This window comes from Mytilus californianus, unplaced genomic scaffold (assembly GCF_021869535.1).
Source record: "Mytilus californianus isolate M0D057914Y unplaced genomic scaffold, xbMytCali1.0.p SCAF_8, whole genome shotgun sequence".
Taxonomy (NCBI): domain Eukaryota; kingdom Metazoa; phylum Mollusca; class Bivalvia; order Mytilida; family Mytilidae; genus Mytilus; species Mytilus californianus.
In genome coordinates, this window is record NW_026262734.1 from 28,449,310 (window position 1) to 28,474,060 (window position 24,751).

Genomic DNA, 24,751 nt, shown 5'->3' on the forward strand with positions numbered 1-24,751 from the left:
TATAACTGAAAAGAGAATATTATAACGAATACAAAAGATAAAGCTTCACCCAGAAAAATTCAATTTGATATGATCAGAATGTCTGCCAAATATAATAATTTGACAAAAAAAGACAGAAAAAAAATTATAACAGATGTTTTTTTTAGAAGATCGTGTTGCAATCTACTTTACATAGAGAAAGGTTGCTTCCCCTAGAAAAAAATCCGAAGTTTCCATTTGGGATTTTGATTGGATAATATTGAGACTTGGACCAATTAAAAGACTTGTTTCTAAGAGTCGGAAGGCCGCCTGATTGCCCAACTTCCTGCAAACTTTTCTGTCAAAAATATATCACGTTTTCGATCTAACGAGGATGATAATAACATTACACTAAAAATGAAGCAAATCTTTAGGAATATTGATAAATACAATGCAGGGTATGCATCATATTTCACAGATCACAACAGTTTTGCAGAATTCTACTGTATACTGTAAAATTTATGTACAGTTTTAAGCATACTTGTGTGAACGTGGCGTTAAGTCTATAACTTATAAGATCATATTTTTTTTGCCAAGTTTCTAGTTGAATATTTTGCATCAAATCGAATGTAGATAATACAACTTAAACACGCTGACAAACACATATAACCTTCTCCTTCAGAATCCCTTCAAACCCTAATATGAATCAGTTGTTACCTGTGAAACTGAAAGAGGATAAAGTATTACAAATTTTATTTTCATTGTATTGTCATTATTCTTTATGGTAATCAGATTTACAAATTTGCTCGCGAAATAATGTGACTTACAACATGGCAACAGCTGTCAACAGAACAGTGTTATATCAACATTGTTTCAGAAAAGTTCGACAAGCATCTTTCATCATGTCCCCTTGAAGTTAAACTCCAGGCATATAAAGGACTTATACAACCTGTCCTCCAATATGCAATCACTTTCTGGGACCCAGACCGAATATATCTTCAAGGTCAGCAGGAAAGTGCAGAGTTCGCAGGTCGGTCCTGTCGGTCAAAATGAGGCTCGGACCAGTATTTTGAAGGCTAGTGCCGGTCCCGATGACAGATGTAAAAATGGCCTTTGTAGTGAATATTTCGGCAACTTTTTTACATCGGTTATTAGATGTACTGCAACTGTTTCCAATAAGTGTTTACATCGGTTATCAGATGTACCCGCTGCCAATTTCCAGTACTGGTTTACGGATTTATTATAAACAAACCAAAGCGGCGATCTACACATGGCCTACTAAATTTGTTCATAGAGCCATCCCTGGCAAACAATCGGCGATTGGCCAATTGAGCCCTACAATGGAGCAAACAAATACTGTAACAGCCGAGAAAGTGATTCAGATGATGAAATGGATAGTGAAGATGACTTTAAATAAGAACAATCAGAAGACCTGAACTGGTCCTTCATTGTTAATTTGCCTGTGGGTGCGAAGAATAAAACTAGTATTAATAAAGTTATTTTTCGATAAAATATGTTATTAATTTTATTTCAGGATAAAATTGACAGATTTTGTAGGACTGGCTAAAATTTTGTAGGACTGGCAAATGATCATGCTTTGTGGGTCCCATGACTGACGGGTCAAAATAAGTTTTCGCGAACTCTGAAAGTGTACAGAAAAAAACGGCAAGGTTCATAACATCAAACTACAATTACGACCCAGGAAGTATGACAGCAATTTTAGACCCGCCGCAACTACCATCCGTAAAAGACTGTACAACCCAAAACAGACTTATCCTCCTCTGCAAAGGCATACACGGTCAAGCCAACTTACCATCTTATCAACTAAAAAAACATCTAGGACAACCAAGAACATGCATATAGCTGGCATTTCCTGAGACTGCAAACAAAATCAGACTCATTAAAATCCACCTTCATACCAAACACAATTAAAGATTGGAACCTACTACCACCAGATATTTTCACCAAGATTCAAACAGCAGAAGAACCAGCTAAAACTTTCAGTGATATTGTAAGGAGGGTCCCACTTAAGTAAATTAATAGTGTAGTAATATCCTTGGATGTTTCACAATATACCTATCAAGATCAAAGTAGTGCCAATCAACAATTTTAAAAGTTTTATTATGCCTCTTGGAAATATTTATTATATGGAAAATTGCATTGTTTGTGATCTCATGTGTACAATTCTTGACAGATTTTTATGAAACTTAGATCATACATGTAGGTGTATATATCAGCATTGATTCGAAAAAGTTCAAAAATCAGTGCGGATCAACAATTTTAATAAGAGTAATGCCCTTCGAAAATTAATCATATGGAAAATTGCATTGTTAGCACACTTTTCTGTACAATTCTTGCCATATTTTTATAAAACTTTATATCATTGGTTTATATCAGCAATGTCTCAGACAAGTTCGAAAATAAGTGCCTATCAACAAGTTTTAAAAGAGTTGTGCCCTTGGAAATATTAATCATATGGAAATTAACATTTTAAGAGCTCTCACATGAACAATTTTTACCAGATATTTATCAAATCTATATCAAAGGTTTATATCAGCAAATTTCTTGGACCATTTTAAAAAATCAGTACTGGTCAAATATTTTAAAAAGAGTTATGCCCTTGGAAATATTGATTATATCAAAAAATGCATTGCATTTGCTCTCAAGCCTTCATTTCTCTAATTCTCTAAGATATTTATAATGAATTTAAAGAAGGTTTTTTTAGTTATTGCCCTTGGACAGATAAAATATGTGCAACACAGGGGAAATTGGAATTCTTTTATTAATATTTATTTGCTTATTCCCTATTTTTGTGAACAGTTCCCATGGAGTTTATTTTGTTATAACTTTAAACATGTTAAAGTCTTTTTGTTTATTCAAGTTTTGCTTTCTTTTGTGTAATTGGATGTTCACGACCTAAATAATAAAAGAAAATTCTTCAATCTTCAATGTGTAATGCATGATGTATGTAAGTGTTTTCTGCAGCTTGAAAAGGGCAGGGTAATTGTGTTCTCAGAAGTTCACTCTTTGTGTTATTGGCTGCATTTTAAGGGCACCCTTAACCTAGAGGACTACACATTTAAGGCACCTTTAATAGAGATATAAAGGCACTGTTACTAACAGGGATTTAATTGAAATATACCATTGGTTCATCTTTCCTTTTTAGAAATAAAGATAGAGTATATTTGGGTACTAATTTCATTCCTTTTTGTAATAAAATGATTACTTCTTGACTCACCTCATAGAAACTTGAAAGTGCAACTGCCTCATTTTATTTGATAACTTTAAAAAAAACTTAAAAACTTTAATACTGGATCCCAGGGTGTCTGAGGATTTTTGTAAAAGTGCCAAGTCTCACATTGCCAAGAATTCTGTAAATTCTGGTGAAAGGGGCATCGGTGGCCAAGTGGTCTAAGTAGTTACTACTGTAATAACTAGCTATATATAGCCAGTCAACACTGAGGTTGTGAGTTCGAACCCCGCTCGTGCGGGTGCACTCGACTCCAATCTTAATTGACTAGGATTGTCAGTTTTCCTATCGGAGGTCTGGTTTTCTCCGGGCACTTCGGCTTCCTCCACCAATAAAAACTGGCCGTCACGAAATAGCCCAAAATCGGTGCTTAAAAGTGGCATTAAAACACCAAAAATCAAAATCAAATCAAATTCTGGAGAAAATGTGTTGGTTATTGGTACTAAAAACCTAATCAGTTAACTTGTTTAAAATGACTAATTATCTTATTAGAGAAGTTGTGTTATTATCTCCCTTACCACCTTACTAGGCAATTGGTCAGTGAAAAACAATCAGACAACTAGTCATGTGTTGTAATGCAATCAAAACTATGTCAGCCATTCTAACTTTTGTTTTATTGAGATAACAACAGAAAGGAAGTCTTCATCTGTTCTCATCCCTTGACCAACCAAATAGTAAATCTGGTATTACTAAATGAAAATATAATCAGCTGTTTGGCTACGTAACATCCGGTGTATCATAAAATTTGCCTCTACAAAGTTGCTGGTGTCTCAATACCAGTTGACCATCAACAGTATTGGTACTTGCTTCCATAAATATTCAAACATAATTGTGAAATTCTATAAAATGTTGGTCATCTAAATTTTGATTTTGTCCAAGTGAATAAGTTGAAATGGTCTTATTTAAAAATTTAATTTCAGTACTGATTATAATTATGGCAGGGCATTGTAAAATACTGCCCAAAAGGGATATGTCGCCTAAGGCAAGGGCGTCAAGAAAACATGACAGGGGCCACACCCTCTTAAAACCTGTAGAAAATACTATATGTAAAAATGTTCATTTCATATTGCTTGAATATATTGATTTGTTAAATTATATTGTTTCTTGTAATTGGGATTGTAACATGGTACATTTATATTACATGTATGTTAAATTCATGCTTTATATATTTTTTGTTTTAGGTCAGTAGAACTGGTCCCTGAGGAACCAGAGGACATGTGGCATGCCTACAACTTGGTAGCAGTTGGTGATACACTGAGATCTACAACAATCAGGTTAAATTTTGCATGTCTATTATTCTGAGGCAGTTTTTCAATTGATGTCCAACTTGTAAAAATTGTTTCTATAGGCCTATGGAACCTTAATAAAATTTTGGTAAAATTGAGCATCTGGTCTGTGTGTTCAACATACTGACTTTTACTGTTAAACTTCTCGAGTGATTGCCTCCAGTGCTGGTAGTTGTGGGTTTGATCCCCAGTCTGGAGTTTGCCGTTTCTCCATCAAGAAAACAATATCTGGAGTAAGAACAAAGATATGTCAACAGTTATGTAACTTGTCTTCCTGGAGACTTTAAGTTTGTGGAATATGTATTCAAAATATGACTCAGCTTTTCAGGCCAGTACAAAGTAGGATACATCATGTGAAATTAATGTTTATCCTAATTATACATGTTATATCTGCCATTAGGTGTTAAGCATTCATTGTTTAGTATGAACTGTTTCACCACTAAGTTAATGAGAAAGTTGTTCACAGACACATTCACATTCTACATCCCCTTTTATTCGTATTCTTACAATTTATGTTTTATTTCACAGAAAAGTACAAACTGAATCTGCGACAGGAAGTGTTAGTGTAAACAAAGTGCGGACAACTCTTACAATCCAGGTGGAAACTATCGACTTTGATACACAAGGATGTGTTCTTAGGGTCAAAGGTCGAAATATACAGGAGAACCAATATGTCAAGGTAATACAATAAGATAAAGCTTCACTTGGGCATCTTATTGCGTTTAAGTCTGTTTCTTTAGATTATACATTAATTACTCATATATAGATGTATTACTAAAACCTCATAATGATAATTGGCTTTAATTTTCTTTTACAATTTTCCTACTTACACTTTCCAAATGTTATGATCGTTTGATGGGACATGTTATAAACATGATATTTTAATCACCTAGTAAGGATTTAAGCTGTCTGTATTTCAAATTATAAACAACTTCCATATACTGTAAACTGTTTTATAAATTAAAGAAAAACAACCAAAATTTCTTTGAGAAGAAAAAGGCAAAAAAACACTATTCTAAAGCTAAGAGATCTTAAACAAAATGTACTTCATGATATATACATCACTTAAAGAGGTTAACCTACTTTAAAAATGGACTCTTATCTGAACAAAAATTTCTGTGCAGCAATGTCCTAATGGGGTTAATTTTATTCAAACTTCATGTATTATGATATGTTTCAGATGGGAGCCTATCACACCTTAGATCTGGAACTGAATAGAAAATTTGCACTAGGCAAACATGAATGGGATAGTGTAGCAATAGATAGAATAGGTATTTATTTGTCATGCATATTGATTATGTAGTAATATATATTGTTGAATAATATCAATACATCTTCGCTTAAATGATGATAATTGATAAATGTTTGTTAGTAGCTTATTTTGGAGGAAAGTATGCACACATATTACTTCCCTTTAAATATAATCCAAAATAGTAAAATTAGATTTATCAATGAAGAACAATAAATCATACTATTATAGCTTAAACACATCTCTACACTTAAAATTGGTCATGTTTGACATTTTTATCAAGAGTCCATACAGTCTCTTCTGGGAAATGATGATGTGCTGTTCAAAAATAGTTTAATTGCATACAGTGGACATGATGTAGGTGTCGACTCTTCACGTATCCATAGGAACTGCCTGATATTTTTGCTTGAATTTTAAAATCTACTGACAGAGGTTAAATCTCCCTCTTTTGACAAACAATTATTCCCAATTTCTCCCTCTGTCATCCTTACATTATGTGTACCTAGTAGTTTGTACTGTTAAAGTTGACAAGATTTAATGTCTAGACCATTTGTGTCATTTTAGCCTTACAGACTTATTGTTTAACATTATACTGTGGTTGTTCTATCATAGTGTCTGATGGTTTATGATTCTCTGATTTATAGTTAAAAATAGGTAATTTATTTTTATTAAACTTCATGTCAAAATGCCAGATTTTGATTGGTTAATACGAGGGAGATAATTTACTCTATCCCATGGCAAATACTCTATTACCCTTCATGGAGATGCTTGATCAAGTGTGTGCTTTATTAAATACAGATTGTTGTTATGTACAAGACATCATAGTTTATCACTTTGAATTTTAATTTGATAGACAGTAATAACAGAACATTCAGTATAATAAATTAAATAACACATATTTGAGAGGGTGATAGAACAGATTGTTACCCCTCGAATAGACATTGTCAACCTTGGCTTCGCCTCAGTTGACAATGTTATATAGTGTCTACTTATGTGTAATTTTGTATACTTCTAGATATGGCTTGTGATCCCACTCAACATGCTGATTTAGCTGCTGTGATAATGCAGGAAGGATTAGCTCATGTTTGTCTCATTACACCCAATATGACATTGTTACGTGCCAAAATAGAAACCACTATACCTCGGAAAAGGAAAGGAATGTGTGCTCAACACGATAAGGTATAATCAGGGAAATTATCATAGAGCTGTGATTGGTTAACAAATTATGTTATTATGAATTTCTGCTAAATGATTTTCATTGAAAAGCTGCACTGTGGAAATGAAAAATTAATTAGTCAATGAAAAATGGAGCAGAAATACATATTCATAAACATGATAAAGGTCATTTCTTTGCAGTGATACCTGTCATGTCAGGTCATCTTTACTTATGCCACTGTTATTATATATATACACTTTAAACCTCACTTCAAAGGTCATCTCTATTATGAGGTCAGTTTTTGCTGGTCCAGAGTGTGACCTTTGAACATGATTAACCAGATAAACTGACATTTGGTGGTCAATGACTAATTGTACTTAAAAATATTTCAAACAATGTTCAATCATGTACACTTAAGTTCCACCTTTCTACATGGCATTAGTATAAATAATTAAAGATAAGTTTTATATAATACCAATTATTTCTTTCTTTTCTAACAGGGTCTTACAAAGTTTTATGATCAGATTATACAGGCGGTACTACGGCATGTTAATTTTGACAGTAAGTACTGTTATATACCAATGACTTCACATATCTATAAAGCGTATTATCTTCCCCCTTTCTGAATCTATATATTTTTTACTGACTGATTTTACATAATGTCATTGCCAATCAATAAAAATTTTGGGATATACCTTCTGGGCATAAAACAGTAAACAGTTAATAAAATCAATCAATAGTAAAGTTATTATAATGAACTATACTTTGTGTTCTTCCTCTTACATTATTTATATTACTTTCAACAGTGAAGAAAATATTTCCTACCCATATTGGGATGCACTGTCATGACTCTGGAAAATGATAAAATTGAGCCATTATCCTGAAATTTGTTCTTACAGTGTTTCCTTAAATTAAACACCGAAATGCAGGTTCATAATCAGCTGACCTTACATACAAAAATCAAAATAGCTAGGAGAAAAAAATGCTTGAAACAGACTTCTTGAAAATCATCAAAGGACTGTCAGACATTTGGTCAAACAAAATATTTTCACCATTTTCTAACCTCATGTTTTTAAATTAGAAAATCTCCAAGTTTGACATATTTGTAATTCTAAGTTGGTTTACTGTAATTTCTGACTTTATAGCATAAAATATTGTGTTCAGCTGTGGTGGAAACCGATTTTATGTCTCCCTTTGAGCTGAATGGTTAAAGTAGGTGATATAAACAAACACAGATAAGTGAAACAAATTCTTATTGAAATATATTTCTATTTTCAGTTGTGAAGTGTGTTCTTATTGCAAGTCCAGGCTTTGTAAAGGTAATGTTGACATCATGATTTAACACTGAACAAATAGAATAGAATTGTTGTCAGTAATGGTAGATAAATCATATCTTAATTTTTGTGGAGTAACAGAGAAATTTATTATTTATATTAGTAAATTTCCAATCCAGTCATGGGGGAGTTTGAAAGTTTGACACAAATCCAAAGTCCTATCTTCAAGGTTATGTTAAATGTCTCAATGCGTAAATGTTTTATATATCTTGGAGGGGTCTTTGCATTGTATTCCATTTCTTATTATTAATTGAAGAGGAAGCAAGGAAGAGTTTTTTCCCTTACAATAAACATTGTATTAGATTTATACTATTTCATAAACAAACAAAAAATACATTGAAATGAAAAAAAAATATTTATCATTTAAATGCAGCAGATTTGATATTCAATAAATTTTGTTCTATCTGCCAACTGTATAAAACTGCCTTCAAATTATTCAAATATTTGATCATGTCAAACAAACAAATAGAATTGAAAATAAGATGTATCATTGAACTGTTAATAGAATTTAAAGCCCTTGACTCTTAATTGTGCTAATGTCCCTCCTTTACAAAACCAGTTCCCAAGATATGCTTACAACAAATCTCTCTTTACAGGGATATTTTTTCAAGTAGATGTTAACAATTGATTATCTTTATTTTTTAGGACCAGTTTGCAGAGTATATGTTTACAATGGCAGTGAAGATGGACTGGAAAATACTTACAGATAATAAATCAAAATTTGTACTGGTACACTCTTCATCAGGATTTAAACATTCACTGAAGGGTAAGAACTGGGAATCAGTGTATGTCATGGTTAAATGGTCATTATTTAAAGTCTTTTCTTGACTGAAGCTGGAAGAATCTTGTAAACTGTGTAGTCTTAAACATCTATATATAAACTTTACTTTAGCTAGTCAGCACAATTGTAAGAAGTCAAGTGTTACTTTTGGTCATTTATGAAAATGCAAGATTCACTCAATCAACTTAAGGGATATATTTTGTATTTATTCACGGAAGTTAGGCCAAAAAAAAATATATGTCTGTTTACAGTTACCCGATCGACCATGCTTTTAAGCGCTGACCCTAAGTCATTTTATTTCCGTCATAAAGTGAAAAATTAATTGAACTCGTGTCAAAAGCGAAGTTAGAGTTGCCAATAAAAGAAATCAATTGCCTGATACATCCTAATGTTCACAAACGTGAATATGACAGCTGTTTTAAGGAAATTCACGACTCGTGTGATGAAATAAACACTTTGCTGCCATTTTTTCCAATCAATGACAAAGGGAAATAATCCAATCATTAAAATTACGGGTAAACTCGCCAAATGGACAACTCGGACCACTGCAAAATGGACCGCACGACTCATAATCATGTCGCAAAAAATAAAATGGAAAAATAAAATAAAATGGAAATACTGACCTACCTACCCTATTTTTTATGCCCCCGCCTTAGCGGTGGGGGCATTAAGTTTTACCCTTGTCCGTCTGTACGTACGTACGTCCCAAAATTGGTTTCCTTTCTCTAACTTGAGTTTGCCTCAACCAAATGTTATGAAACTTATACACAATGCTTATTACCACAAAACACAGATCAAGTTTGAATTTTGGTGGCGTCACTTCAACCGTTCTAGAGTTATGCCCCTTTATAAATGGAAAAATTGCAAAATTTTTAGTTTCTGTCCTCTAACTTAAGTTTGCCTCAACCAAATGTTATGAAACTTATACACAAGGCTTATTACCACAAAACACAGATCAAGCTTGAATTATGGTGGCGTCACTTTAACCGTTCTAGAGTTATGCCCCTTTATAAATGGAAAAATTGCAAAATTTTTAGTTTCTGTCCTCTAACTTAAGTTTGCCTCAACCAAATGTTATGAAACTTATATACAATGCCTATTATCACAAAACACAGATCAAGTTTGAATTTTGGTGGCGTCACTTTAACCGTTCTAGAGTTATGCCCCTTTATAAATTGAAAAATTGCAAAATTTTTAGTTGTTGTTCTCTAACTTAAGTTTGCCTCAACCAAATGTTATGAAACTTATACACAATGCTTATTACCACAAAACACAGATCAAGATTGAATCTTGGTGGCGTCACTTTAACCGTTCTAGAGTTATGCCCCTTTATAAATGGAAAAAATTGCAAAATTTTTATTTTCTTCTAAATATCAAGTTATTATACGACCGCAAAAAAATTTTTGTGGTCGTATATTGGTATGACGTTGGCGTCGTCGTCGTCCGGCGTCGTCCGGCGTCGTCCGAAGACACATTGGTTTTCGCACTCTAACTTTAGTTTAAGTGAATGGATCTCTATGAAATTTTACCACAAGGTTCAATACCACAAAAGGAAGGTTGGGATTGTTTTTGGGGGTTATGGTACCAACAGTAAAGGAATTAGGGGCCAAAAAGGGGCCAAAAATAAGCATTTTTGTAACTTCCAGACATAACTTGTGTGTTAGTGTATGGATCTCTCTGACATTGTACCACAAGGTTCCATATCACAAAAGGAATGCTGGGATTGATTTTGGGGGTAATTGCCTCAAAATTTTAGGAATTAGGGGCCAAAAAAGGGGCAAAAAACAAGCATTTTTCTAGTTTCATAACAATAACTTGTGTGTAAGTGTATGGATCTTTCTGAAATTGTACTACAAGGTTCCATATCACAAAGGGAAAGCTGGAATTGAGTTTGGGGGTAATTGCCGAAACATTTAGGAATTGGGGGCCAAAAAGGGGCCAAAAATAAGCATTTTTCTAGTTTCCAGACAATAACTTGTGTTCAAGTGTATGGATCTCTCTGAAATTGTACTGCGAGGTACCATACCACAAAGGGAAGGCTGGGATTGATGATGGGGGTAATTGCCTCAATATTTTAGGAATTAGGGGCCAAAAAGGGGCAAAAAACAAGCATTTTTCTAGTTTCAGGACAATAACTTGTGTGTAAGTGTATGGATCTTTCTGAAATTGTACTACAAGGTTCCATATCACAAAGGGAAAGCTGGGTTTGAGTTTGGGGGTAATTGCCCTAAACGTTTAGGAATTTGGGACCAAAAAGGGGCCAAAAAACACATTTTTCTAGTTTCCAGACAATAACTTGTGTTCAAGTGTATGGATCTCTCTGAAATTGTACTGCAAGGTACCATTCCACAAAGGGAAGGCTGGGATTGAGTTTGGGGGTGATGAATCATAAGGGGGTTCAAAATATTTGTGGGGGGGGGATTTTTTTTTTTTTCATTTTTTTTTTCTTTTAAAATTTTCCATTTTAAGTTGGTTATTTCTGATTTATATTTAAAAGCAAATAATAATGATATGGTAGGAGATACACACCAAACAGGATGTGTAAATTATTATATAATAAGTATTGTGCAATAGCAAGAAATTTTCAATTGCGCAGTATTGCACAATAGCAAGAAATCTTCAATTGCACAGTATTGCGCAATAGCAAGAAATCTTCAATTGCACAGTATTGCGCAATAGCAAGAAATATCCAATAGCACAATATTGCGCAATAGCAAGAAATTGTCAATTGTACAGTATTGCGCAATAGCAAGAAATATTTAATTGCACAGTATTGTGCAAAAGAAGATACTTCGTATAAATTGCTTATTTCTTGACCAATTTCAATGGGGTTTTATTCTTGAATTCTTGGGTTTCTTTAATATGCTGAATCTAACCGTGTATTTAGTTTTTGGATTTTGGGCCCCGTTTTTTTAATTGGTCCAAATTGAGGTCCAAAGGGTCCAAAATTAAACTTTGTTTGATTTCATCAAAAATTGAATTATTGGGGTTCTTTGATATGCCAAATCTAACCATGTATTTAGATTCTTAATTTTTGGTTCCGTTTTCAAATTGGTCTACATTAAGGTCCAAAGGGTCCAAAATTAAACTTAGTTTGATTTTAACAAAAATTGAATTCTTAGGGTTCTTTGATATGCTGAATCTAAACATGTATTTAGATTTTTGATTATGGGCCCAGTTTTCAAGTTGGTCCAAATCGGGGTCCAAAATTAAACTTTGTTTGATTTCAACAAAAATTGAATATATGGGGTTCTTTGATATGCTGAATCTAACCATGTATTTAGATTTTTGATTTTTGGGCCGCGTTTTCAACTTTGTCCACATTGAGGTCAAAAGGGTCCAAAATTAAACTTTGTTTGATTTCATCAAAAATTGAATTCTTGGGGTTCTTTGATATGCTGAATCTAACCATGTATTTAGATTTTGGATATTGGACCATAATAGGTGAATGTCCAATTTAAAATTTTTAAGTTCTTAGACCACATTCATTCTGTGTCAGAAACCTATGCTGTGTCAAATATTTAATCACAATCCAAATGCAAAGCTGTATCAAGCTTGAATGTTGTGTCCATACTTGCCCCAACTGTTCAGGATTCGACCTCTGCGGTCGTATCAAGCTGCGCCCTGCGGAGCATTTTATTTTTAAAATTGGAGTTATCTTCCTTTGTCCATGATTATAGTTGAATCAACTACAATCAATGCTTTATACAATGCAATGTTTAATTTTGACTTCCACTGATAAAACACAGATCAAGTTGAATTTGGGTAGTGTCACTTTAACCATTATTGAGTTATGCCCCTTTATAAATAGAAAAATTGCTGAATTTTTAGTTTCTGTTCTCTACTTAAGTTAGCCTCAACCAAATGTTATGAGACTTACACACAAAACTCAGATCAAGTTCAAATTTGGGTAGCGTCACTTTTACTGTTCTTCAGTTATGTCCCTTTATAACTATATGATATGCAAGCGGGGGCATCATTTGTGTCCACATGTGGACACTATCCACATTTATTTTTTAATGATGTAACCTTTAACAGACGTATTTTTTTTGGCCAACAAGGTCATCCACAATCAGAATAGAATGAGAATTTTTATAAAAAATGTTCAAATAACAACTAAAACATGTGGTGTTCTTTTAAATTTGAAGGCCCTAGTTTGGTCCAAAGTTGCTGATATCAAAGCCTCTGCAAAAGTTAAAGCTTAAGATAATTAAGAATAAATTCTCCATTGTTAACAAAAGAATTACAAGACCCAAGTTTAGCTCCAAACCTTGCCGATACCAAATCATCAGCATGAGTTAACACTTTAGATATAAAAGAATAAATTTCTCCATTTATTAACAGAATTATTGCAAGACCAAGTTTTTGCTCCAAAGCTTGCTGATACCAAAGCCTCAGCAGAGGTTAAAACTTTAAGAATAAATTTCCCTTTTTATTTACAGAAGTATTACAAGACCCAAGTTTGGCTCCAAGGCTTGCTGATACTAAAGCCTCGGTATAGGTTAAAACTTTAAGAATAAATTTCCCTATTTATTTACAGAAGTATTACAAGACCCAAGTTTGGCTCCAAGACTTGCTGATACCAAAGCTTCGGCAGAAGTTAAAGCTTTAGATGAATTCTATCAAATGCTGATGAATGATGCAGACAGAGCCTCATATGGGTAAAATGTCTTCCAGCTTTAGACATCTTCTGTTTATATAATGTAAATATAAGAAGATGTGGTATGATTGCCAATGAGACAACTATGGTTTACTTTCTACTTGCTGTCACAAGTGTTATTAATTTTTCCAATTTTTTAATGATCTCTTAAAAAGCAAAATAAATAAAAATAAACATTTAATGGATTTATCGATGGGATATATTTTACAGGCACATTAAAACTGCTCAAATAACTAAAAGCTTTGTTGGATTTTGTCATTGTCGCCTGCCAAATGGGCATTCATCTTCAGCCCATTTAAACCTAAGATTTTACAAATAACATTTAATCAGAAAAGCAGTTTAAAAGTATTTTAATGTATCAATATTTGTTGAATTTGAAATTAAAAAAAACAAAAAGCCTATCTGATGATAAAATATAGAATTGTCTTTTTTTCCAAATAACTTGTATAGAAGTAGTAGTAGAATGATAGATTGTACTTAAGTCCAAATAATGATAACATTTGGTCCAATAGTAAAATTATTATTTATATGTATTGCAGAGTGAAACATGTTGAAAAGGCAGTAGATTTGCAGGCTGTAGAGGTTCTGTTGATATCAGATGAGTTGTTCAGGTATGTGTTGACAACATTCATTGACTTCTACTTAACTATCACTTTCTTAGCAGGATGTACACAAAGGGCTTATTGTCTTCCATAATTTTTTGTCCAAACAGCTATAAATCTAATCAACTGAAACCAACTATACTTGGAACATGATCTCAAAAAGAAAGTTTTGTACAGATTTCTGGGTTTTCCATTTCCTATGATGCTTGATTTATATGGTAGGAAAACCCTACCAGCAGTTCATTCCTCTGAAACTATTCTTAAAGAAAGGACAGGCACCTTGGGTATAATAAGTGCTTATGCAATTGGGCAAAGAAATCCCTTTTCCTTATCACGGTAAACAAAACATTCATTATGGCATAACTTTAGGGAAATATGGGGACTGCAAGCAAACAATCACCTCTCTTTTAAGTCTCGCCACTTCTCCCTATCAGTTTGAAAAAGAGAAGAAATTTCCCCCTATGATTTTGAAATAATGTTAACCCAGAAGATCCCCATTTATTATTTAATATAATCATGCTCATGATATATAATATGATATTATGAAAATATGTAGCATAAAGTATACTTGAGATATTGTAATTGTAGGGCTCAAGATGTACAAAAGAGGAAAAGATATATAAAAATAGTTGATGGTGTCAAGGAGAATGGAGGGGAAGTTAGAATTTTTTCAAGTCTACATGTTTCTGGGGAACGTAAGTCAAAATGATGGCCTCTTTTAAGTTTTATTTCTTTGACTTAAGGTTAAAAGACCTTCCAGCAACTTTTATTATTCAGGGTAAACAACTGCCTCAATGGTATCATGTTCGTGTGCAAGCTAAAAGTGTTGAGGTTTTGCAGTCAATCACTGACCAGGTCAAACAAGACTTTAAAAGTGGCATTTTCTTATTCTCCACTAAGTACTCATTCATCAATTAGTTATGAGGGCTTATAAATGCATGTTTGTTTGGAGTCTTTAACAAAGTGTTTAGTTGTCGACAAAATAGAAAAACTAAGGATATGGGTATCCATCTATGACACAAAATCAATACATGCACAGCAAAAAAAAACAACACATAAAGCAAAGGAACAGCGCTTTTATTGCTGTTCTTCATCTCAAAGTCATGGCTTGTTGAAAATTGTTATATTATGAGCTAGCCCTTTAAAAATCTGGTTCATACATAAAGCCAGGTTCATGCTGTCAATTTGAATATGTATTTAATATTTACATCCTCAAATGAATCAAATGTAGTAAAGAACAGTAAAAAGTAGGAAAAAACAAATCCAACATAGCCTTAAAAATTACAAAAGAAAGTATCAAATTTATCATAGTCCAAGGAAATCGGAAGTACAAAGTTACCTCTCATTGTGATCAACTTTTTGAAAAAAATTTGAAACGAGAAGAATTTTCATTATGGTCTTGTCATTCCATACAAATACATGCAATTTTAGTTCAGCTGAGTTGAGTTATATTTACAGACAAAACTTCCTTTTCATCAACTTTAACTTTAGTGATACAAAGGTCCATAGAATAAGCATGTTATTATGTTAAATTACAGTGATCATTCTTTGAACTAAACTTAGATTAATAATGAAATAGATTGATGGACTGGTGTATATGCCAATTTCAGCACGATTGGCTATTTTGTGTCATTCAGTTTTTTGTTTCACTTTGACAAAGTCACAAAAAGCGAGACTTAGGGGTGATGTTTCCAGGGGCCTCGTCAACAATGTATTAGTTTGTCATTAGGTCAGTTTATGGGGAGCCACTAGTTGAAGGTCAATGATATTTGTATGTAGTTGTATTAGCATTGGCACATCTCATTTCCATGGAGATTATTTGGTCCCGCCCCCTCAGTCATGGTCTATTGACTTTAAAACTTTTGCTTTGTTTACATGTATTAGTTTGTGGTTAGGTCAGTTTAAGGGGAACAATTAGTGGTAGGCCAATGTTATTTGGTATGCTGTTGTATAAGCATTGGCACATCTCATTTCCATGAAGATTATTTCGTCCTGCCCGCTCAGTAGTGGTCTATTGACTTTAAACATTTGCTTAGTTTACATGTATTAATTTGTGATTAGGTCAGTTTAAGAGGAACCATTAGTGTTAGGTCAATGATATTTTGTATGCAGATGTTTTAGCCTTAGCACACCTCATTTCCATGGAGATAATTTGGTCCTGCCCCTTCAGTCATGGTCTATTGACTTTGAACTTTTGCTTAGTTTACATGTATTAGTTTTTGATTAGGTCAGTTAAGGGGAACAATTATGTGTAGATCAATGATATTTTGTATGCAGATGTATTTGCATTAGCGCATCTCATTTCCATGGAATTTATTTGGCCCCACCCTCTCAGTCCTGGTCTGTTGACTTTGAATGTTTTGCATAGTTGACATGTTATATAGTTTGATTAGATCAGTTTAATATGAACCATTAATGTTAAGTCAATGATATTTGGTATGCAAATGTATTGGCATTTCCATAGAGATTATATGGCACCTCTTCATCATGATTCATTGACTTTGAAACTTTTACATAGTTTACAAGTTAAAGTTTGCTTAAATATTGTCATTTTATAATTTCTGCATTTGCATATACTATCAAAATTGAGAAAAAAAATGAGACATACATGTATCTCTGTGTTAACAGTTTATATTTTTACTTTATTTTATTTAAATCTGAATTTGGATGTAAAGGTGTTGAAGGTGAAGAGAACTGGAATCACACAGTGTAGATAATACAAAAATAGCACACATAAATAAATAAAGCAAAAACAAATAGGTCAAAACAATTGATACAAAAACTGTAAGATGCAATATTTGTTGTAGACAATATATGTTATTGTTGAGTTGTGCCCCTTTGATCAATGAGTCTACTTCCATTCTATCCTAAATAACTCCAGCTACTGATATCTATGTTGTGCTTTTTCTGTATACGTATATAAAACGGAAGGAATAAGGAAGTGGAATGACTTTTGAAACAAATGAAAGTGAAGTCATTTTGCTTATTTTGTTAAGGATTGTTAATTTACAAGAGAAAGGTGTTATAAATTGGTTAAGTGTTAATAAACCTCACTTTAATATGATAGTTGACAACGGTCTGGAAATGCTATGTATTAATCTAACTTATTATAAGATAAATATATCAGGGGAAAAAATCTATACAAGAAAAAAACTCATCGCAGTAACAGAATATTTTTTGGTATTTCTCTTGTTGTATTTCATTATTTACAATTCTTTGAATTTTCTATCATAAGACTGAATAAGAAGTTATTTTGCATGCACATTTAAGGAAAAGACGTTAATAGGTCTTGTTTGGATCAGGACATCCACAACTATTATATTCAAAAGTTACGGAACAAACAACATATTCCAATATGATTTTCTCTTTTCACTATTGAGGTGTGACATTCTTGCAGAGGATGGCCACTGCAATGAAAGAAAACTATGGTAATTCACTGGTATTGACGCTTTTATTTATTTTTACAGAACTAGGACAATTATCTGGTGTGGCAGCCATTTTAAGATTCCCGATTCACGATGAGGATGATGATTCAGAAGAGGAAGGATGATGAAAGACGAGACTTTTAAAAAAATATAATTAACCTGACCCATTCAAGGTTTCATGTGCAATGTTCATTTGACCCCTTTCAAGGTTACATGTGCAATGCTCATTTGACCCTTCTCAGGGTTACATGTGCAATGTTCATTTGACCCCTCTCAGGGTTACATGCCCAATGCTCATTTGACCCCGTTCAGGGTTACATGTGCAATGTTCATTCAGCTTGTGTTGATGCTGGGGATGGTCATGGTCTTGCTTTATCATGTGATTACCATCCAGGAACTGTCAAGATGAGAAATAGAATTTGAGAGCAAGTCCATGGAATATAGGTCATTGTTAATTCATCAGTATTCATTTGAATACTAGTTTTTGTGTCATTTGGTGACTCCAGGTGACACAGGGATCATTTTCTGCTATCTGCCCCTCATTGTAAATCTGTTGTCTTTGTGCTTTATTTATCTTCAAATCATACAACATCACTTCGTTAGAATCTTCCTACTTGAAGTTTTATTGTGCACCTTTTACACATGCAATTTTAGGAGTGATCTTGCAGATCAATTTCTATTATGTCTAAATCACAAATTCACAAAATGGATATTTGATGGTCTGTTGGCATGAGTATGATCTTTTACATATATTATTGGTGTAATCAAGTAAAGTTAAAACAGCTGGTGAAACATTTTGTTTATTATGCTAGTTCCTCAACAAATTATGTAACAGAAAAGTATATCACGACATATTCTATAAACTTAGGGGTTGGAAGGTACACTATTAAAATTTAATAGGTGGTGATTATTTTAGAAAGATAGCCTGAATAGTTATGGGAAATAATCAATTACAATTTTATGCATTACATATCCTGAACAGTTATGGGAAATAATCAATTACAGTTTTATGCATTAAACGGTAAAATAAAAAGTGCCTTCTAAAACCCCTATATAAAACAAAAAAAATGGAACAGCCCCATGTTTTTTATTCAGAAATCAGATCTAAATAAAGTCACCACATACAGCTAAATGGTAGTTATGTGTGTAGTATATGTATACTGTTAAGAAGGAACAAGAGTACCGTGCAAGATTTTTATTCTAGATGCATATGCATTATTCCTTGTAAAACCCAGTTTACTTTGGCAAAATCCTGTTTCACTGTTTTATTTATCATAGTATTTTTCCTGGTATTTAGTTAATACATTTATAGATAATAATATTGTTATGTTATAATTTGTTAACATAATTTTTCAGAAATACAAATGTTTAGTGTTAATTATTTATGGAGTAACTGGTAAAAATGACTACTTATGAAGTATGAAAGGTATTGAAGAATCTGAAGGAAGTTCTGTGATGTCTGTGATTTTCTATGCTGCTGAAAAAAATTATTTTGAACATGAAAAAGGAGTTGGTACAGTTTGTGATCTGTTTCCTTGTAAATGTGCATCATTACCTTTGTATAATTAATTTCAAAACATTTATTCACATTTTATGGAGAAAACAATTCCTGATTGTGTGTTATGTGGATTTCATAAAATCTTAATGTTATGTTTATATTCTCAAATCAACAAAATTCATACAAAAACAGTACACTACAAAAGTCTAAAAGTCTGAAAAGACCAGTTTTTGTCTTAATTTGCGTGAACTTTTACTTGACATTCTCTAAAAGTATGACTTGTGTTTTAATTTTTCTTGACAAATTCTCATTTATATTAAATTTGTATGAAATTTACTCGACATATTCTCGACATTCTGAATATGGTCTTAAAATTTCTTGACAAATTCTTGACATTTGAATACTGTCTTGAAATTTCTCGACATATTCTCGACATTCTTATTTTTTCTCAGTATGGCTTGACATATTCTGAACATTTTGAATCGTGTCTTAAATTTACTAGACAGTTCTCAGTTTTACAAATCATGACCAATATTCATGATATAACTTTAATCTTTATTTCTCTTTATATGATATACTGTTGTTTCAAGTTACACTTCTTTACAACAAAAATAAAAGTTGGGCATGTAAAATAATTGAAAATTTGGGTATATAAATATTTTTACAAATGCAAATATGGCTATGAAATCTAAAGTATAAAATAATTCAAATGTGGGTGTGTTGATATAAAACAATTTCAATGTGGGTTTTTAAATAATTACAAATTTTGATTCCTAAATCTTATAAATTATATGATTCAAACCAATCATACTGTAGACATATTTCATTCTACATTCATAATATTCAATGTTGATATGGTAAATAATTATTATACCAAAATGTGGTTTATATAAATAGCAAATTATGATGATATACAAATCATTCATTTAACAGAAGAAAAATTTGTGTAATGTCATCTGTTGGAATATATTAAGTATTACACATGGACAGGATGTTCCCCATAAAATTAAGGTATTCCACACCCCAGAGTACACGCAACTGTCAAATAGAAGTTATTACTTCACCTGTAATCAGCCATACAACTTATCAGTTGACCGACCATGCCACTACAATTTAAAAAGTTTGTTGATAGATGAAAATGAAAATCATCATTTTGATGAAAAAAAATTGAATTGAAATGGATTTTCTTCATCAAAATTATGAAGTTAATTATTTTAACATAAAAACAAATTGAATAATTCCCAAAGATTAAAAGAAAATTATTATCTACTCCAGGAATAATAAAAAAAAATGTATTTATAATGGGTCCCATCAATGATTTCTATAGAAGTCATCGGTCTTATGAAATGGTTCTCAAACAGACATGCATAATATAGATCTAAACATTTTTTTCTTTTCAGGAAGGAGTTATCACAAATATTTATTTTTGATATAAAATTCAACACTCAAATTTGAATAAAAAATGTTTTTGGGTTGTTCTAAAAAATGAATAAGGTTTTTGAATCAAGATGGGAACAAATTCTTTGACCTAAACGAAAGCCACCCCCCCCCCCCCCCCCCCCCCCCCCCCCTCTTTTTTTAGTTACACAAACCCAAAAGATGAATTGTGGGGTCCAAAAGAGATACAAGACACCTATTTTAGTAAAGCAAATTTGACTGGCAGTTTTGCGAACGGCAAAAATCTAAATGCTGTTTGTCAATACCTTCGACTTATATTCCAAGTGAAAACAATTACTTAAATGTTTAATAAAAATAAATCAAAATTAAACTACATGGGGGATTATTCAGGATATTCCAACTTAGCTGCACCAAAAGGGTATCTTACTATACCAAATTAATCCTTGATTCTTCAAAGTTTAGTTTAGCCATAATAAAAAGGAGTATACAACAGCAATAGAATGTCATAAACAGTGCAGAATAAGTCTGTTCACATTTCAGGTGAAATTTATACTGTTGAGATAGTGTCAAGACATATTTAAGACTGTCAAGAATGTGTCGAGACATATTCAGACATTATTTAGAATGTCAAGAATATGTCGAGACATATTCAGACATTATTAAGAATGTCAAGAATATGTCAAGACAGATCGAGACAAATTTAAGACAGTCAAGAATTGGTCGATGACTAATCCAGACTCTTATCAGATGATACAGGAAGTGTCGAGAAATTTTAAGACAATGTTCATACTGTCAAGACACTTGCCAAGAAAAATCAAGAACCTTATTAGACAAATTCATACTATGTCAAGAACTTTTAAAAATTATTCAGACAAATTAAGAATGTCGAGTAAAAATTCATGCAAATTCAGACAAAAACTGGTCTTTTCAGACTTTTTATACGACCGCAAAAAAATTTTTGTGGTCGTATATTGGTATGACGTTGGCGTCGTCGTCGTCCGGCGTCGTCGTCGTCCGGCGTCGTCCGAAGACACATTGGTTTTCGCACTCTAACTTTAGTTTAAGTGAATGGATCTTTATGAAATTTTACCACAAGGTTCAATACCACAAAAGGAAGGTTGGGATTGATTTTGGGGGTTATGGTAATAACAGTAAAGGAATTAGGGGCCAAAAAGGGGCAAAAAATAAGCATTTTTGTAACTTCCAGACATAACTTGTGTGTTAGTGTATGGATCTCTCTGACATTGTACCACAAGGTTCCATATCACTAAAGGAATGCTGGGATTGATTTTGGGGGTAATTGCCTCCAAATTTTAGGAATTAGGGGCCAAAAAAGGGGCAAAAAACAAGCATTTTTCTAGTTTCATGACAATAACTTGTGTGTAAGTGTATGGATCTTTCTGAAATTGTACTACAAGGTTCCATATCACAAAGGGAAAGCTGGGTTTGAGTTTGGGGGTAATTGCCCTAAACGTTTAGGAATTTGGGGCCAAAAAGGGGCCAAAAAACACATTTTTTTCTAGTTTCCAGACAATAACTTGTGTTCAAGTGTATGGATCTCTCTGAAATTGTACTGCAAGGTACCATACCACAAAGGGAAGGCTGGGATTGAGTTTGGGGGTGATGAATCATAATGGGGGTTCAAAAAATTTGGGGGGGGGATTTATTTTTTTTTCCTTTTTTTTCTTTTTTTCCTTTTTTGTTTCTTTTAAAATTTTCCATTTTAAGTTGGTTATTTCTGATTTATATTTAAAATCAAATAATAATGATATGGTAGGAGATACACACCAAACAGGATGTGTAAATTATTATATAATAAGTATTGTGCAATAGCAAGAAATTTTCAATTGCACAGTATTGCACAATAGCAAGAAATCTTCAATTGCACAGTATTGCGCAATAGCAAGAAATCTTCAATTGCACAGTATTGCGCAATAGCAAGAAATATCCAATAGCACAATATTGCGCAATAGCAAGAAATTGTCAATTGTACAGTATTGCGCAATAGCAAGAAATATTTAATAGCACAGGATTGTGCAAAAGAAAATACTTCCTATAAATTGCTTATTTCTTGACCAATTTCAATGGGGTTTTATTCTTGATTTCATGGGGTTATTTAATATGCTGAATCTAACCGTGTATTTAGTTTTTGGATTTTGGGCCCCGTTTTTAAATTGGTCCACATTGAGGTCCAAAGGGTCCAAAATTAAACTTTGTTTGATTTCATCAAAAATTGAATTATTGGGGTTCTTTGATATGCCGAATCTAACTGTGTATTTAGATTCTTAAATTTTGGTTCCGTTTTCAAATTGGTCTACATTAAGGTCCAAAGGGTCCAAAATTAAACTTAGTTTGATTTTAACAAAAATTGAATTCTTAGGGTTCTTTGATATGCTGAATCTAAACATGTATTTAGATTTTTGATTATGGGCCCAGTTTTCAAGTTGGTCCAAATCGGGGTCCAAAATTAAACTTTGTTTGATTTCAACAAAAATTGAATATATGGGGTTCTTTGATATGCTGAATCTAACCATGTATTTAGATTTTTGATTTTTGGGCCCCGTTATCAACTTTGTCCACATTGAGGTCAAAAGGGTCCAAAATTAAACTTTGTTTGATTTCATCAAAAATTGAATTATTGGGGTTCTTTGATATGCCGAATCTAACCGTGTATTAAGATTCTTAATTTTTGGTTCCGTTTTCAAATTGGTCTACATTAAGGTCCAAAGGGTCCAAAATTAAACTTAGTTTGATTTTAACAAAAATTGAATTCTTAGGGTTCTTTGATATGCTGAATCTAAACATGTATTTGGATTTTTGATTATGGGCCCAGTTTTCAAGTTGGTCCAAATCGGGGTCCAAAATTAAACTTTGTTTGATTTCAACAAAAATTGAATATATGGGGTTCTTTGATATGCTGAATCTAACCATGTATTTAGATTTTTGATTTTTGGGCCCCGTTATCAACTTTGTCCACATTGAGGTCAAAAGGGTCCAAAATTAAACTTTGTTTGATTTCATCAAAAATTGAATTCTTGGGGTTCTTTGATATGCTGAATCTAACCATGTATTTAGATTTTGGATATTAGACCATAATAGGTGAATGTCCAATTTAAAATTTTTAAGTTCTTAGACCACATTCAATCTGTGTTAGAAACCTATGCTGTGTCAAATATTTAATCACAATCCAAATCCAAAGCTGTATCAAGCTTGAATGTTGTGTCCATACTTCCCCCAACTGTTCAGGGTTCGACCTCTGCGGTCGTATCAAGCTGCGCCCTGCGGAGCATTTTATTGACTTTTGTAGTGGTAGTTTTGATAATTTGATAATTTGGCAACATTATTGCATTTTACAGCTGTTGTTAAAAATAAACTTTTTAACAGATCTTGACTTTGATCAAATAAGCATTAAGTTAAAACTGTGTTGTATTTTACTTCATTTAAAATTAATGAAGAAAGTGGCATTTGTTTTGTCAGATTTAAAAAAAAAAGTATTTGCAGCCATATAGATCTTATACATTTGAGAAAAATATAACTTTGATACAGATTATGATACAATATAAAAGTATATTCAATTCCTGCAGTAACTAACAACTTGAAGTGGTTTTAAGATAACTTTAACATGTTTAAACAAGGTCAATTTTATCATGTATACCATGTGTTTTCATTGTTAAACTTTATACCGGTAATGTTGTTTTGTTTTGTTTTTAAAGTGCTATTTCACCATGAAAATTTTTATCTGTTGTTTAATTGTTATGAAATATAAATGTAATATATTTCTCATCTTTCCAAATGTTAAAATCGTGTGTGTATTTTATTTGTGTATTGGTCACTAAATCAAAGGTTGTTATTACTATTTATGTACAACAGTTTTCCTTCATATACATGTAAATAAAACTACACATTGTTTCAAAATGTAAATATAAAATTTATTTGCATAGGCGAACTTCCTTGTATAAAGTTTTTTAATGGTCAATGGAAGTTAAGCCATTAACACAATTGAAGGAGGTCCATTTAGTTGACAGATAATAAATGAATCAGTATGGAGCAAAATAACTTTTGTTTGAAACATTTTTAATGTTGAATAGAAATGCTAATTTAGTATTAAAGGAGAAGGCGCTATAAAGCTCCAAAATGGCCCCCATTTCTAGCTA

General features: G+C 32.5%; 1 protein-coding gene across 2 annotated transcripts; it reads left to right on the forward strand.

Annotated features, from left to right (window-relative positions):
• Positions 1–268: 268 nt before the first annotated feature.
• Positions 269–18,562, forward strand: LOC127712603 (protein pelota-like). 2 transcript variants are annotated; one of them, XM_052219121.1, is made up of 13 exons: positions 269–416; positions 4,390–4,482; positions 5,023–5,173; positions 5,675–5,765; positions 6,759–6,922; positions 7,400–7,460; positions 8,178–8,218; positions 8,879–8,999; positions 13,555–13,675; positions 14,214–14,285; positions 14,865–14,971; positions 17,744–17,874; positions 17,910–18,562. In XM_052219121.1, exons 1-12 carry the CDS (start codon positions 376–378, stop codon positions 17,824–17,826), a joined length of 1,146 nt encoding a protein of 381 aa, XP_052075081.1. In that variant the 5' UTR covers positions 269–375; the 3' UTR covers positions 17,827–17,874; positions 17,910–18,562. The 2 variants fall into 2 exon arrangements, with proteins under 2 accessions (XP_052075081.1, XP_052075080.1); XM_052219120.1 differs by having other exon boundaries at positions 17,744–18,562.
• The last annotated feature ends 6,189 nt before the right edge of the window (positions 18,563–24,751 follow it).

What these genes read in the sequence shown, in the direction of transcription:
- LOC127712603 (XM_052219120.1), top strand. Translation starts at nt 376, where the DNA reads ATGAAGCAAATCTTTAGGAATATTGATAAATACAATGCAGG. An exon ending in TGTAGCAATAGATAGAATAG is followed by an intron (nt 5,766 to 6,758) that starts GTATTTATTTGT and finishes GTATACTTCTAG; the next exon opens with ATATGGCTTGTGATCCCACT. An exon ending in ACGGCATGTTAATTTTGACA is followed by an intron (nt 7,461 to 8,177) that starts GTAAGTACTGTT and finishes TTCTATTTTCAG; the next exon opens with TTGTGAAGTGTGTTCTTATT.